Source organism: Prionailurus viverrinus, chromosome F2, assembly GCF_022837055.1.
Source record: "Prionailurus viverrinus isolate Anna chromosome F2, UM_Priviv_1.0, whole genome shotgun sequence".
NCBI classification, from domain to species: Eukaryota; Metazoa; Chordata; class Mammalia; order Carnivora; family Felidae; genus Prionailurus; species Prionailurus viverrinus.
In genome coordinates this window covers 63919503-63934195 of record NC_062578.1, presented here as the reverse complement: position 1 = coordinate 63934195, position 14693 = coordinate 63919503, and the positions used below count along the sequence as shown (strand labels likewise).

General features: G+C 34.4%; 1 protein-coding gene across 4 annotated transcripts in view; it reads left to right on the top strand.

The window, feature by feature from the left end:
• TAF2 (TATA-box binding protein associated factor 2) overlaps positions 1 to 14693 on the top strand; it is a 95386-nt gene that overhangs the window by 13555 nt on the left and 67138 nt on the right. For 2 of the 4 annotated variants that reach the window (XM_047842193.1, XM_047842191.1), the window contains exons 4-8: positions 5862 to 5980; positions 7293 to 7434; positions 8926 to 9157; positions 12154 to 12338; positions 13440 to 13553. In XM_047842193.1, the coding sequence (XP_047698149.1) occupies positions 5862 to 5980; positions 7293 to 7434; positions 8926 to 9157; positions 12154 to 12338; positions 13440 to 13553 (792 nt within the window). Of the gene's footprint in view, positions 1 to 5861; positions 5981 to 7291; positions 7435 to 8925; positions 9158 to 12153; positions 12339 to 13439; positions 13554 to 14693 lie in introns of those variants that run through there. The other 2 variants (XM_047842194.1, XM_047842195.1) reach the window with 2 other exon arrangements.

The window sequence follows — 14693 nt, the reverse complement described above, 5'->3', positions numbered from 1 at the left end:
TGCTTACCTTGGTTGAGATTCAGCATCTTTGAACTGCAGAGGGAATGTAAGGAAGAGAAACATTTAGATAAGAGACTGAAAGACATTTCTACCTATTTTATCCAACCAAACGTTAGTGGAGTTGTTAAATTACCTGTGCCAGCAATTAAAAACCCTGTTTTTTATGTAACATCTATTTAAGTGCTTGCTCGCACATTCTCTCTCTCTCTTTTTTTTGTCTGCCAGTAAAATAATTTCAACAGTTTCTCCAAATATATTTTGTGTGTGCATTCTCTTTTTTTTTTTGTCTACCAATAAAATAATTTCAACACTTTCTCTAAATATATTTTGTATTTGAATCTTATGTATTGTAGATAAATTATAGTTTTCCCTATAGGAGCTTTTTGATTGATTTTTTTTTTCCTACAATTTTCTCTTCTTAGAATAAAATAAATACGGACTTTGCCAGAGAAGCTGTTTCTATGGATGGATAGGCTACAGTGCTGACATCTCTTTCCTTTGTTTCTTTTCCTTCCCTAGATAGACTTTCCCACTTTGAGAAAATCTTTTCTATTTTGCTTGAAAAGCCTCAGTGTTCCCAAGTTCCAAGAATCAGTTTAATTCCTGTCGTTAGTATTCATTTCCACTAAGGAGTGGCTGTAGAAATGACCAATATTGAGATATAAATGAAGTAGCTATTGAGTGATTAGAATGATTTTTAGAGTAATTGGAGTTGATTTTTTTTAATTGCTATTAAAAAAATTTTTTGTAAGTCCTGTATTTTTTAATACAGACTTATACTACAGAGGTTTTAAATGTTATTTTGCTAATATTATATAGTAAAAGTAGTTGATTCTTTTACTAATTATGGTTAAGTAATATGGATATTTATATTTTAACTCAGCCACAATGCCTCACTGCTACTTATTTTTGGTAGTATTGCTCAGGGTTAATTTGTTGTAGTTGGAGGAACATTAAGGTTCATTTAGTCGAAACTTCAGCAAGAATTTTTTCCTATACTGTTTCACCTTTTGCTTGAATGCTTCTAGCTCTGAAGAACTCACTATATATTTTTTTTAACATTTATTTTTGAGAGACAGAGGGAGGCAGAGCATGAGTTGGGGAGGAGAAGAGATGGGGAGGGGAGGGCGGACACAGAATCCAAAGCAGGCTCTAGGCTCCAAGCTGTCAACACAAGAGCCCGGGGCTCGAACTCACGGACCGCGAGATATGACCTGTGAGTGAGCTCACTGTATTTTCAAGCATCCCTTTGATTTTTCTGAAAGCTAGGAAGTTCTTTATTACATCAAACTACAGTTTTTGTTATAATATTCACAAACTTAACCAATTTAAATATTGTTTTCCCCCAAGTTTTCTCTTTTCCAGTCTACAGAATCACAATACTTTCAACCCTTCCTTATCTAAAACTCTTCCCAAATTTGTTACCATTCTTGCCCTTTGAATGTTCCCTGGTTTGGCATTGTTTCTTCTTAAACGTGGTAACCCCAGAACTAGATATAATTCTTCCTATTTGGATTAATTTTTACATGCATAGCAGTAGAGCCATTTTATCCTTATCTGCATTCAGTGTTTCTACAGTTTGAAATACAGTAGCCTTTCAGAGATGGCTGCTTTGAGTAGTTCACTCAAGTTTGAGCTTGACTGAAATCCCCTAGACTTTTTCATAGAAAAACCTGTTACGGTAGAGTTTTCTCTAAGAATCCTTATTTCATAGTATCATATCAAATGTTGTTTTAATTATTTTTAAAAAGTCATCTTTATTAATTTTGGTATTGGTTTCACTTTTAGAAAATGGGTTTTCCTGCTGGCTGGCTTTTTTTTTTTTTTTTTTTTTTTCTGTGTGCAAACTATCAGAACCAAAGAGAAGAGAAACCAAGTATTGACATGGATATAGAGTAACTAAACTTTCAAACACTGCTGATAGAAGTGTAAATTGAGTTTGAATATGTGCATACTCTATGATTAGTGTAGGTCTCACTCCTAGTATATACTCAGTAGAAATGTGTTCATATGTTCACCAAAAAATATGTACAAAATTGTTCACAGCAACATTTGTAATAGTCAGAACTGGAAATTACCTGAAGACTCATCAGTGGTAGAAGATAGATTGTAATATGTTCTCACACCACTGGAATTCTAAACAGTGACAAGATAAATGACCACTAGCTACATGCACCAGTATGTCTGGATCTCGCAGGCTAGACATTGAGTAGAAGAAGTCAGATACAAGAGAAAGTATATGAAGTTGTTAATCTGTCACATTAGATGTCAGAATAATGGGTAACCTTTGGTGGTGGAAAGTGGGGTTGGTTAGTGATTATAAGAGGGCTTCTGGGAGGCTGGTAAAGTTCTGTTCATGCTCTGCATGCTGGCTCTTTTTGTCCTGTGAGGTGTACATTTAGAGTATATATGCTTTTCTGATGTGTATTATGCTTCCATGAATATTTTTAAAAGAGAGAAAGGGTTTACCAATAATTGAATCTTAAGCGTTCACAAAACCTGCCCCTGAGTTTTAAGAAGTATATGTTACTGACAAAGAATTAAAACATTATTTTAATATGGATGCTTATAATAAATTCTTAGAGAAAATTACTAGTTTTTCAATATCTTCTACAACATTACTTGTCTCTTTGTTTCCTTGAGGAGGGGATGGGGTTGGAGACTGGAGGTTGGAGATGGTGGTGTTATAGGACAAGGACACTATTATTCTGAAAATTGAAAATACTTATTCTAATCTTGTCTTGTAATTTTTGGCTTTTATGATGTTATTATGAAAAGAAACATATTTGATTCATATTATGAAAGGAAACACTGAAATCCAAACCATGAGAAGATTGTTCCTCATAACTGGCTTTCCAGTAGATTCCACTTACGGTGACTCACCATTTTATTTGGACCGCTTTACCTTTTCTCAGGAAATGAGGAGATTAAGTGAGAATAATTTCCCATAAAAAAAACCCTGAGTGGTCTAATATGTAATGTTTCAATTTGGCTTTTTATGTAATGATTGTTTTTTATTTTTGAATTTTACAGATAACCGGGGGGAAATTATGGTGTCTTCAACTATCTTTCATATTTCATGTTTTTGCATTTTTTTTAAAAAGAAACTACAGTTTGTAGATATACAAAGTAGTCTTTAAAATTAGATGGTATGTTGGGGCGCCTGGGTGGCTCAGTTGGTTACGCGTCTGACGTCGGCTCAGGTCATGATCTCATGGTTCACAAGTTCGAGCCCTGCGTCGGGCTCTGTGCTGACAGCTCGTAACCTGGAGCGTGCTTCGGATTCTGTGTCTCCCTCTCTCTCTGCTCCTTCTCTGCTTGCACTCTGTCTCTGTCTTTCTCTCTCTAAGTAAACTTTTAAAAAAATTAAAAAAAAATTAGGTAGTACGTTGGCTAAGTGCTGGCAAAAATGCAGAGTGACTGGCACTTTTATATATTTTTGATGGGAATGTGGAATGGTATAGCCATTCTGGAAAACAGTTTGGCATATTCTTACAAAGCTAACATATTTTTACCATTTGACTCAGCAGTCCCACTCTTAGGTATTTGTACTACAAAATAAAAATTAAATTCACATAAAAATTAATACATGGTTGTTCATAGTGGTTTTATTTGTGGTAGCCAGAAGCTGGAAGCAACCCACATGTTCTTCAGTGGCTGAATGAAATAACAATAAATAATCTGTGGTCCAGTCTGTACAGTGGAATACTATTCAGTATGTATAAAAAGGAACAAATTATTGATATGTGTAATGCTTGAGATGGATTTCAAAGATTTACTACATGAGACAAACCAGCCTCAAAAGGTCGCATTCCAGGGGCGCCTGGGTGGCTCAGGCAATAAAGTGCACTACTTCGGCTCAGGTCATGATCTCACGGTTTGTGGGTTTGAGCCCCACATCAGGCTGTGTGCTGACAGCTCAGAGCCTGGAGCCTGCTTCGGATTCTGTATCTCCCGCTCTCTGCCCCTCCCCCGCTCACACTCTGAGTGTTTCTCAAAAGTAACAAAAAAAATCATGTTCTGTATGATTCCAAGGCATAGCACAAGGGACTCTGGGATGATGGACTTGCTCTATATCCTGATTGTGGCGGTGGTTGTACATGTGTAAGAATTTATGGAATTATATACCAAAGGAAAGAGAGTTACTGTATGATAATTTAAAAAATATAGATGGTATGTGAAAACCTTCATTTTTATTGTGATCCTGTAGTTCTTGCACATTTTATTTTACATATTTATCTAACAAAGAAATTGTTAAAATTATTGAGAAGTCTGTTTCACTGCTTCCAGAGCCTTATGTTGTGTAGTTGTTAAAATCCTTCCTAATCCTTCCTAATCAGTAGAGACATGGAGATGGGAGAGGAATGGCTTCTGTCAGGTTAAGAGTGCATAACTTTACTGTTTTCTTTAATGGCCCTTTTCCCATTTAATTTTTCCTATAACGTCTCTGTACTGTATATTACACTTGTTTTTTAACTAGTTAAAAACTTACTGAGCTAGTGAAATGTGACTGACTTTACTTCGTGGATTCATCTAATGGCAAGATGATCAATATAAAGGTGCTCAGCAAGAATATGGCTCATGGAGTTGTCTTTCATCTTGCTCTTATCATTCCTTGTCTTTTTTCTTTCATCCATCTCTTACGTATTCCTTTAAACAGGTTTCAGTGAGGAAATGTAATATGTGTACAGACGGCCCCCAACTTCAGACAGTTCAACTTAACAATTTTTCAACTTTATGATGGTGCAAAGTTGGTGATACACTTTCAGTAGGAACTGTACTTTGAATTTTGAGTTTTGATTTCTTTCCCAGGCTAGAAATATGTGGTACCTATATGGAGCTGTACAGTGGGCCTCAGCTCCCAGTCAGCCACATGATCACGAGGCTATATAATCTGTATACTTAGGACAATTCTGTACCCCTGCAACCATTCTGTTTTTCCTTTTGAGTATAGTATTCAATAAATTACCTGAGATGTTCAACACTTTATTGTAAAATAGGCTTTGTGTTAGATGATTTTGCCTAACAGTAGGCTAATATAAGTGTTCTGAGCAAGTTTATGGTAAGCTAGCCTAAGCTATGATGTTTGGTAGGTTAAGTGTATTAAATTCATTTCAATTTCCAATATTTTCAACTTATGATGGGATTATCGGGACAAAACACCATGGTTAAGTTGAGGGAGATCTGTATATGTCAGTATACATTTAAAGTGTTTTTAATGAAATAAAATTTAAAAATTGGATGGGAACAGGGTTGTAATAACTTCATAAGACTTATGTGTATTGTTTTCATCCAGTGGGAAATAAGGCCAAGTAACTATTGAACAGCTGTTTATAGAGTATACCCCCCTGGCATATAGGAGGTACAGCAGTGAAGCAGCCAAAAGTTTCCCTCCTTTAAGCTTACATTGTCAGGCACTGGGGGTAAAGGTAAGCAGTACTACATTTTAAGGACTTGATTCCCATCCTAACTTGTTTTAAACATCTTAATTTCTGTCAGATCATAGTTTGTGGAATCGATTGAAATGTTTGCCATATTGATAAAGAATACTTCTTCAATTTTGCATATGTTCTTTTCACTTCTATCAGGAATGTATAGTGACTTTGACATTCCAAAATTAATGAAGGATATGGTAATTATAATAATCACATGGCATTGGCGAATTTGCTATATATGATATCGTATTTATAATTTAGTAGGTTTTGTCATGATGAGTAATAGTTACTTGTCCAGAAAGCATTCTCATAAATTATATAAAATGATACAACGCTTAACAAACAAATGCTACCAAATATTGAAGAAAATACTTGGTGAAATGTTTGGCTTATTATTAAAACATCTCTTTTTCTTTTTTTTCCCAGGAGAAATCTAAATTATTTTTCCAATGCTTATGCTGCTGCAGTTAGTGCTGTGGATCCTGATGCAGGAAATGGAGAACTTTGCATTAAGGTTCCCTCAGAGTTATGGAAACATGTTGATGGTAAAACACCAAAAATATATTGACTATACAATAAAATCATGTTAGACTTAGTGACTGAAAACTTTTACATGAAAATTAATGATGTCATAATTGTAAATTAATACTTGAAATATACAGAAGTTGGAAGCTCTTTTTTTTTTTTTAAAGATCACTGGTTAATAGGAAAATAGCAATTAAGGGCTATGACAAAAAACAACTCATTCACTATTCTTTTTAAAGTGAAAGTTATAAAAAATATTGGATGGATAGAACAATTTGTCAAGAGTTGAGAATGCACGCAATATCAAATCAATTTAAAATTAGAGCATGTTACAGTGGGGAGAATCCTAAAAAAATCACCTAGTTCACTTCTTTCCTTTTACAGAAGAATAATCTGAAGTCTAGACAGCAAGTGACCTACTGAAGGTCACTAAATAGTAGTAAAATCAGTGCTAGAACATAGGGTTCCTAACACCCACTGTGCACTTTTGAGCACACTCTTATTATTTCTAAATCTTTGTTTTCTCTTGGATAAAGTCACAGCCATTATAATTGTTATGCATAACTTGCCTACTTTTATTTAGCCTTATAAAAATTAACAAAGATGAGGAAGTGAGACATTTTTGTTTTGTTTTTGCTTTTTATTTTTTCTTTAATAGTTCGTGTGTTTGGTGGGGGTTGAGGGTTGCCCACTTTTGGGGGATAGGCATAGAAGGCTATCATTTCATGTTCAGGGAATGGACATAGTCCATATGGTTGTGATGGTCTGAGGGAAATTAAAAGAAACCTCTTTTTCATAAGATTAAAAATCTTACAAAAGCAACATGTATTTGTTATGTATAAATTAAAGATAATGTAAATAACATATTACATAAATTCTTGGGTAGCTTTTCCCACTCACTCCCTATTCCTCCTGTTCCCCAAAGTCAACTAGGGATAACAATGTGGGGGACTTTTTAAGTCCTTACTGTTTTGCATTGAATCCTAAGTGTCCTTAAATTTCCTATGTGATAGGTAGTTTTGAACTTTTTTCTTTAGACAGTATAGCATTGTCAGAAAAGTTGGGAGGAGGATATGGCATGACCTGAGTTATATCTTGGGAGAACACAGCTAGCAGTGACTAGAATTGAGTGGAAGGACATCAGTGGAGGCAGGCTATTGAGTTAATATAGGTGGAGAAAAGGTGAGAGCTGAAAGTAGGGTAAGTGGTGTGATTTTTCATTTAAAGCTGAGCTTTTAATTCTCGTTTTATGTTTAGTGCCTTGCTATATAGACCATTGTTACCTTATTATATATTTACGTATCAATGTATATGTATATTTATTTGTTGCAGAATTAAAGGTCCTAAAGATACACATCAATTTTTCTTTGGATCAGCCAAAAGGAGGTCTTCATTTTGTGGTACCCAGTGTTGAGGGAAGTATGGCAGAGAGAGGTGCTCATGTTTTCTCTTGTGGGTATCAAAATTCCACAAGGTAGATTATTCTTATATATTTCAGTTAATTTCATTTTTCAGTTGAATTTTTTGTATGTATATGCAGTACATGTGTTTAGTGTAAATTGAGAAGTATGAGCTTCATCCTCAGATTTACTTCTTCTCAATTTTGTTCCACTAGTCATTCCTTCTCAGTCCTGTGTCTTCCCTTTTGTCTTTACTTTTCAAAAAAGAGACTGTTCTAAAATCATCCCAATTCATTATTTTTTTAACTTTATACTGCAGTAAAACGGCATCTAGAAAATTAAATTGTAAATAGGAAAGTTCAGTGAATTTTCACAAGTGAATAAGCCTGTGTAATCCACACTCACATCAAGAAAAAGAACATTACCAGCATTGCAGAGTCCCCACCTCCTACTCACTTCTAGTCACTACCTGCTTCCCTCATATCCTTCTGCCCGACAGTGACCACTATTCTGATTTCTAAAGTAATATAGCTTAATTATACCTGCTTTTGAGCTTTATATGAATGGAAGTGTATGCATTATGCTCTTTTTATCTGGCCTTTTTTGTTCAACACCATGGTAGTGAGATTTTCCTTCATTGCTGTGTGTGATTGTAGTTCATTCTCAAAGCTCAGTAGTTCACTATATATTGTTGAAATATTACAGTATGCGTATTCTCTTCAGATTGTTATTAATAATCCTCAGATTATTAACTTCTTCAAGCCAAGGATGATGTCTCATACTTCTTTGTGTTGCAGTATCAGGTATAGACCCTGGCATGTAGTAAAACCTGACCTTGATAGAATGTGGAATAGAAATTTTTTGTCTGGCTTTGCTAGCACTGTTGGAATTTATGTCATGCATCCCAATCCCATTCTCCAAAACAGTTTTCTAATTTATGGATTAGATTCTGCATATTGTGTTTTTTACAACTTTATTGTAAGCTTTTTTAGTTTCTGGTAATGAATACTATATAAAAACTAATGTGAATATGCAAATGAAAATAGTTTTTAATTTAGAAGTTTGAAGCCAAGAATTGCCTACCCCTTTTTTAAGGATTTGAACTGGCTGTATCACATGATATATTTTCTTAATATTGCCAAAGAATATGTGGAGAAAAGTTTTTTTTTTTTTTTTTTAAAGCTTATTTATTTTTGAGAGAGAGAGAGAGAGAGAGACAGAGTGTGTGTGGGGAAAGGGCAGAGAGAGAGGGAAACACAGAATCGGAAGCAGGCTCCAGTTTCTGAGCTGGTTGCACAGAACCCAATGCAGGGCTCGAACTCATGAACTGTGAGATCATGACCTGAGCCGAAGTCTGATGCTTAAGTGACTGAGCCACCCAAGCACCCCAAAAAGTTTCTATCTTTAATCAAAGTCTGAAGTTGCACAGTAACAAGCTTCAGCAGGCAGATAGCTTAAGTTTCTTTTTACACATACTCTATAAAAGTTAGACAAACTTATAAGTGGGGGAAACAATGTAGGTTACGCTCTCACTATATTTTTTACACTTTTGATATTTTTTCTAGATTTTGGTTCCCATGCGTTGATTCATACTCTGAATTATGTACATGGAAATTAGAATTTACGGTAGATGCCGCAATGGTGGCTGTTTCCAATGGAGATTTGGTGGAGACAGTATATACCCATGATATGAGGAAGAAGACCTTCCATTATATGCTCACCATTCCAACAGCTGCGTCAAATATCTCTTTGGCCATTGGACCTTTTGAAATACTTGTAGATCCATATATGCACGAGGTGAGTCATAGCTTCTTGCTCCTTTCTCTCCCAGCTTTTCATTCCTGATAAAAGGAAGCATAGTAATGAAATGCTAAGTTTTTCCTAACTATTCTTTCTATTATCCAGAATATCATTAGACAGAAAAGGATTTTTTATCTGATATATTTAATGATGTGAATTCTTGAGTGAATTCCTTTTAAAATGTTATATTAAAGTCTTAGGTTTTTTTCCAACAGAGAGCTTAGTGTTCCAAAAGAGCTTCAAGTATACCTTTTTTTTTTTTTTTTTTTTTTACGTTTATTTATTTTTGAGACAGAGAGAGACCGAGCATGAACGGGGGAGGGGCAGAGAGACAGAGGGGGACACAGAATCTGAAACAGGCTCCAGGCTCTGAGCGGTCAGCCCAGAGCCTGACGCGGGGCTCGAACTCACGGACCGCGAGATTGTGACCTGAGCTGAAGTCGTACGCTTAATGACTGAGCCACCCAGGCACCCCAAGTATACCTTGATTAGAGTATGTGGGTTGATTTCTGTAACTAATTTGTATTTATGTCATCTTTTTGTTTGGTTTATGTTTATGAATGTTATAGCCCCATCTCTGGAACCTGAAACACTCCACAATTTCAAAATTAAAGAACAAGATTTGTTCTCACTTTAGCATATACAGAGGAAAAAAGAAAAGGCTGAGGCAGAGTTTAGAATTCTAGTCCACATACTCATGAAAGCTTCTTGCAGTTTTCTTCCATATCTTGCCACAAATTGTATGTTAATTGGTAGACCCATTAGTGCATTGAGGCCTCCCCAAGCATGAGACTTCTGGAGTTTAGGAAGTGATGTATTGGTTATTGACCCTCTCTACTTCTGTATGTGTTTAAAGTAACATTTGAATGAATCTCTCTTTATTTATTCTTAGTCCCATACATTTTCAATATTAGGGTTTTTTTTTTCTTAGTATAAAACTTATATTGTGACCATATATATATCTCAACAGTATTTCTGTTATGTGAGCAAAAATTGAGGGCAGTTAGGTTTAGACTGTCGGTAAGCTCCTCACTCTGTTCTTAATTTGCTTTCCTGAAACTCACAAGATTTATAAAAGTCACTCATGGAAAATATTCAGGGTATTTTATGAATGGTTTTGCTTTTGCTGGCGTGACGTTGATTCTTAAAAGTATATTCACTGATAAGATTGGCGGTGAATTTTATTATCTTTGGTAAATGATCAACTGTAAAATCAACATTTGACTAGTACCTACTTTGTATTTTGGAAGGATTTTTTTTTCCCACTCCGAGCCATTGGATGGGAGAAAGGTAAATGATAGTTAAGAAATATTTTTCTTGAGTACTTAACGAAACCATGACTTAGTCTTTCTCTGTCTCAAATAAAGAGTTTTTGCTGCATTATCAGATTTGCTGTCATGTAGGTTTTTTTAATAGTGAATCTTTTTCTGATGAATAATATTTCGGTTTTTGTTTGTATACCAAGAGGAGTGCTCGTTATGATGTAGTTTGGGCCCTTGACCATTAATCATACATAGATGTTCAGTACTCAGGTATGTTAGTGTCTATCTGTTCTAATGCTGTTAGAATAATTTTTATCATACATTAAAAACTTCCCTTGCCTCCACATTCCTACAACAGTCAGAACTCTTTAGGGGTGCTTGGGTGACTCATTCGGTTAAGTGTCCCAACTCCTGATTTAGTCTCAGGTCATGATCTCGCGGTTTGTGAGTTAAGCCCCATGTTGGGCTCTGCACTGTCGGTGTGGAACCTGTTTGGGATTCTGTCTCTGCCCCTCCCCATGGGCATTTTTTCTCTCAATCCAAATAAATAAATACACATTATAAAAAAGGGTAGCTGGCCTGGGTGGCTTAGTTAGTTAAGCAGCCGACTTGGGCTCAGGTCACAATCTCACGGTTCATGAGTTTGAGTCCTGTGTCAGGCCCTGTGCTAAAAGCTTGGAGTCCAGAGCCTGCTTCGGATTCTGTGTCTCCCTTTCTCTCTGCCCCTCCCCAGCTTGCACTCTGTCTCTGTCTCTCTCAAAAATAAATAAATGTTAAAAAAAATTTTTTTTAAGTAAAAAAAAAAAAAACTCTTTAGTATGACTTTCAGCATCTTCTAGAATTTGACCCTAATTTTCCTTTCTAGCTTTTTTCTCATTACTTTCCTATTTGTTTGTTATATTCAATATAGTTCTGTAGATTTTCCTGACCATACCATATTTCTTTCTGTCTTTGACTTTGAGATGTCTACTTGACCTTTTCATTCCTATCAAACTTTTGTCCAATCCAAAAAGATTAGCTCAGATTTAATCTCCAGCATAAAACTTTGCTAAGTCATTCTAATCAGAGTGATCTCTGTCATTGTTGATACCATTTATTTGGCACAGAATCATAGTATGGGATGAGATGGTATATGATATTCAAGTGGCCATATCCAAGGTGGGATGTGACATAGTAAGGAGATCAGAATTACAATTTCCGTTGCTGGTATTTCACATCTCTTAACTACCAGTAAGCTTCCCTATAGCTTTCAATATGTGGTTGAGATATTAGGAGTACTACTGGAACTGCTCTTTATATGTAATGAAGGTAGTATGATTAATATTAACTATTAATTATTAAAATAGTACTATGATAAGTGCGATATTCACTAGGTTAGATATTTATGAATCAAAGGTGGATTTGCAATAAGCTATGGAAGTTTAAATCTTTCTTGTTTTGTGTGGTTATGCAGAAGAAATTTTAATTTGGAACCAAAGTTGTATTTTCTTTGAATCTAAGCGTTTCACAGACTTTATAATCCATCATGATTTTAGTTTTCAAGTACAGTGAATGTTTTGTAAACAGTAAAAGTAATTATTAATTTCATACTAGCATTTTCTCTCATTACCTTGAATTTGTTAAGATTTATATTAATGTGAAGTTTCCCTTACAATTGGACATTTGGGAAATTTAAAATACTAAAATTAAACTTTCATTTAATGATCAATCTTCTCTGCTTTTTATTTTCAGGTTACTCATTTTTGTTTACCTCAACTTCTTCCACTGCTTAAACATACTACGTCATATCTTCATGAAGTTTTTGAGTTTTATGAAGAAATTCTTACATGTCGATACCCATACTCCTGTTTTAAGACAGTATTCATCGATGAGGCTTATGTTGAAGTGGCTGCTTATGCTTCTATGAGTATATTTAGGTTGGTATTTCTTAAGATTTGAAATGCCCAAATGAGGGTAATGATGTGAAGACAGGCTACCCTGTTGACAGATCAACTTTAAGATATGTTTCAAACTTTTTTCTTTTAAATATGGTTGGCTTTATAGAAAATCGAATGGTTTTAAAATTCAAAATGTAGAAAAGCATACAAAGGAAAATTTCAAAATAACCCAAAAGACTTCTATTATTTTCATCCAGATATAGCTGATAGTAATGTTTCATAGATTTTTTTTTTTTAGTCTCTTGCCTATGCATGTAAAAAAAAAAAAATCATACAAGTTATATAATGGATGTCTAATGGGTTATTTTTCCTAGCATCATTTAAAAAATTTACTGATGTTGACAGAAATGTCTGCTAATTAAAAAAGAGAGAAAACTTTATTTTGTTCTTATACCCGTCTTCACTTTATCCCTTTCTTTTTTTTTCTTTTTTCTTTTTTTTTTGTAAGGTTCTAGATTTATAAATATTATATCTTAGATTCAATGATTTTACCCTTTCTGGGCCTAAATTTTCTCATCTGTAAAATGGCAGTAATAATACGGCCCCTGTATTCTCTCTGGAGTGTGTTAGAAAGATCTTGTAGGTCAGTGTATTTGAAAGTAAACAATGGAGCACAAAAAATTAATAGGAGTGCCTGCCTGGCTCAGTCGGTAGAGCATGTGACTCTTGATCTTGACTTGTGAGTTTAAGCCCCATTTTGGGTGTAGAGCTTACTTAAAAAAAATTAATAGTTATTATTGGCAAAAGGTTTTTGAATTTAGAAGAGCCCTTCATAGGAAAATCAGTTTCTGATGAACATATCCATTTCTGGCTAATGATAATTTCCCCTTCTCCCAGAAAATGGTACTTATATTTTTTTCACAGAAATGAATGGGAAACAATGCAGTCCTTGCTTTAGGCAAAAGTTAATTAAGATTATGGATTTCAGCTGAATTTTAAAAAGATGTGATAGCTTTTGGAAGTGTAATCTGTTTTTTTATGTCTAACTTGAATTTTCTTATTTTAAAAGTGTGATTATTTTATTTTGACTGAATCATGTTTCTTTCTTGGTTATAATTAGCTGTCTCTTTTAAATTCCAGCACAAATCTTTTACATAGTGCCATGATTATAGATGAGACACCTTTGACTAGAAGGTGTTTAGCCCAGTCCTTGGCCCAGCAGTTTTTTGGATGTTTCATATCCAGAATGTCTTGGTAAGTAATTTCATAGTTTAACAACTACTGAGAAGAGGAATTGGGAAAGTTTGTTTTCTTTTTCTGCATTTTCTTTTCTGTATGTATATATATATATGTATATATATGTGTATATATATATATATATTCAGAAAAAAATAATTAGTGTAAATTTCATCCCAAGTTTTTGGCTATCAGTTCAGTATAGTTCTACAATTTTAAAAGAATTTTGAAAGCAGTAATTTCTTAGGAAACTGAATGAGTACTGTAGAAAAAAGACCTTGAATGTACACAAAACTATCGTTGGAACTCTAATGTCCATGTTGAGTGTAATTGGTAATGTTAAACATCATGTATAAAGGAAAATAACAGTCCTCTACAATAGTGATAATGATGTAGGGATTTTCCTGTTAGTGTTTAACTTTGTACTAATACACTTGAAAGGAGTAAGAGATAAGAACACTTTATTTTCTTTTTGATTAACTTGAGGTGAATTTGGAGAAATACATGAAACTCCCGTAAGATTATAATTAATTTTTGTGATTGTTCTCTGCTATACGTAGTGCACGAATATACTTGTTGGCAGGGAAAGGGCAGAGGGTAAGACCTCTTGATTTGTAATTTTTCTAAAATTACATAGTTTCAATGAATAACACTTCCTGGAACATGGTAGGCAAAATGATTGAATGAATGAATGGATGAATGAATGAATGGATATGAATGAAAGATGAATGGATGGTGTTAATTGCCTTTCCTATTGAGAAACCAAGGAATAAATTAAGTAATTAAACTTTAGATCTTGGAATCCCACTGATAATTATGCATAGGGTTTGCAAATGTGGACTTTAAGAGTTGAGCAGTACAGTCCCAGCTTTGGGCAATTACTTCTTTGGAGGCAGAAGTATTGGCCAAGGGGGAAGCAGAGCACAGGCATGGGTACATTACTTGAAATAAGACTGTAAAGCAGTCACCTAATTAAAGATGAAGTCAGATGTGAGTAAAGTGTAGTGAATGGATAAGTAGAATTCGGTGGGAGGAAGTGGTTAAACCAAATATCTTGTTATTAAATTTTTCTTTTCATTTTTATTTTAATTTTTTTAAAAGGCATAAAAATACACACTATAACTTGTTCTGTTATTTGGCCTTATCTGAAAAATTTTT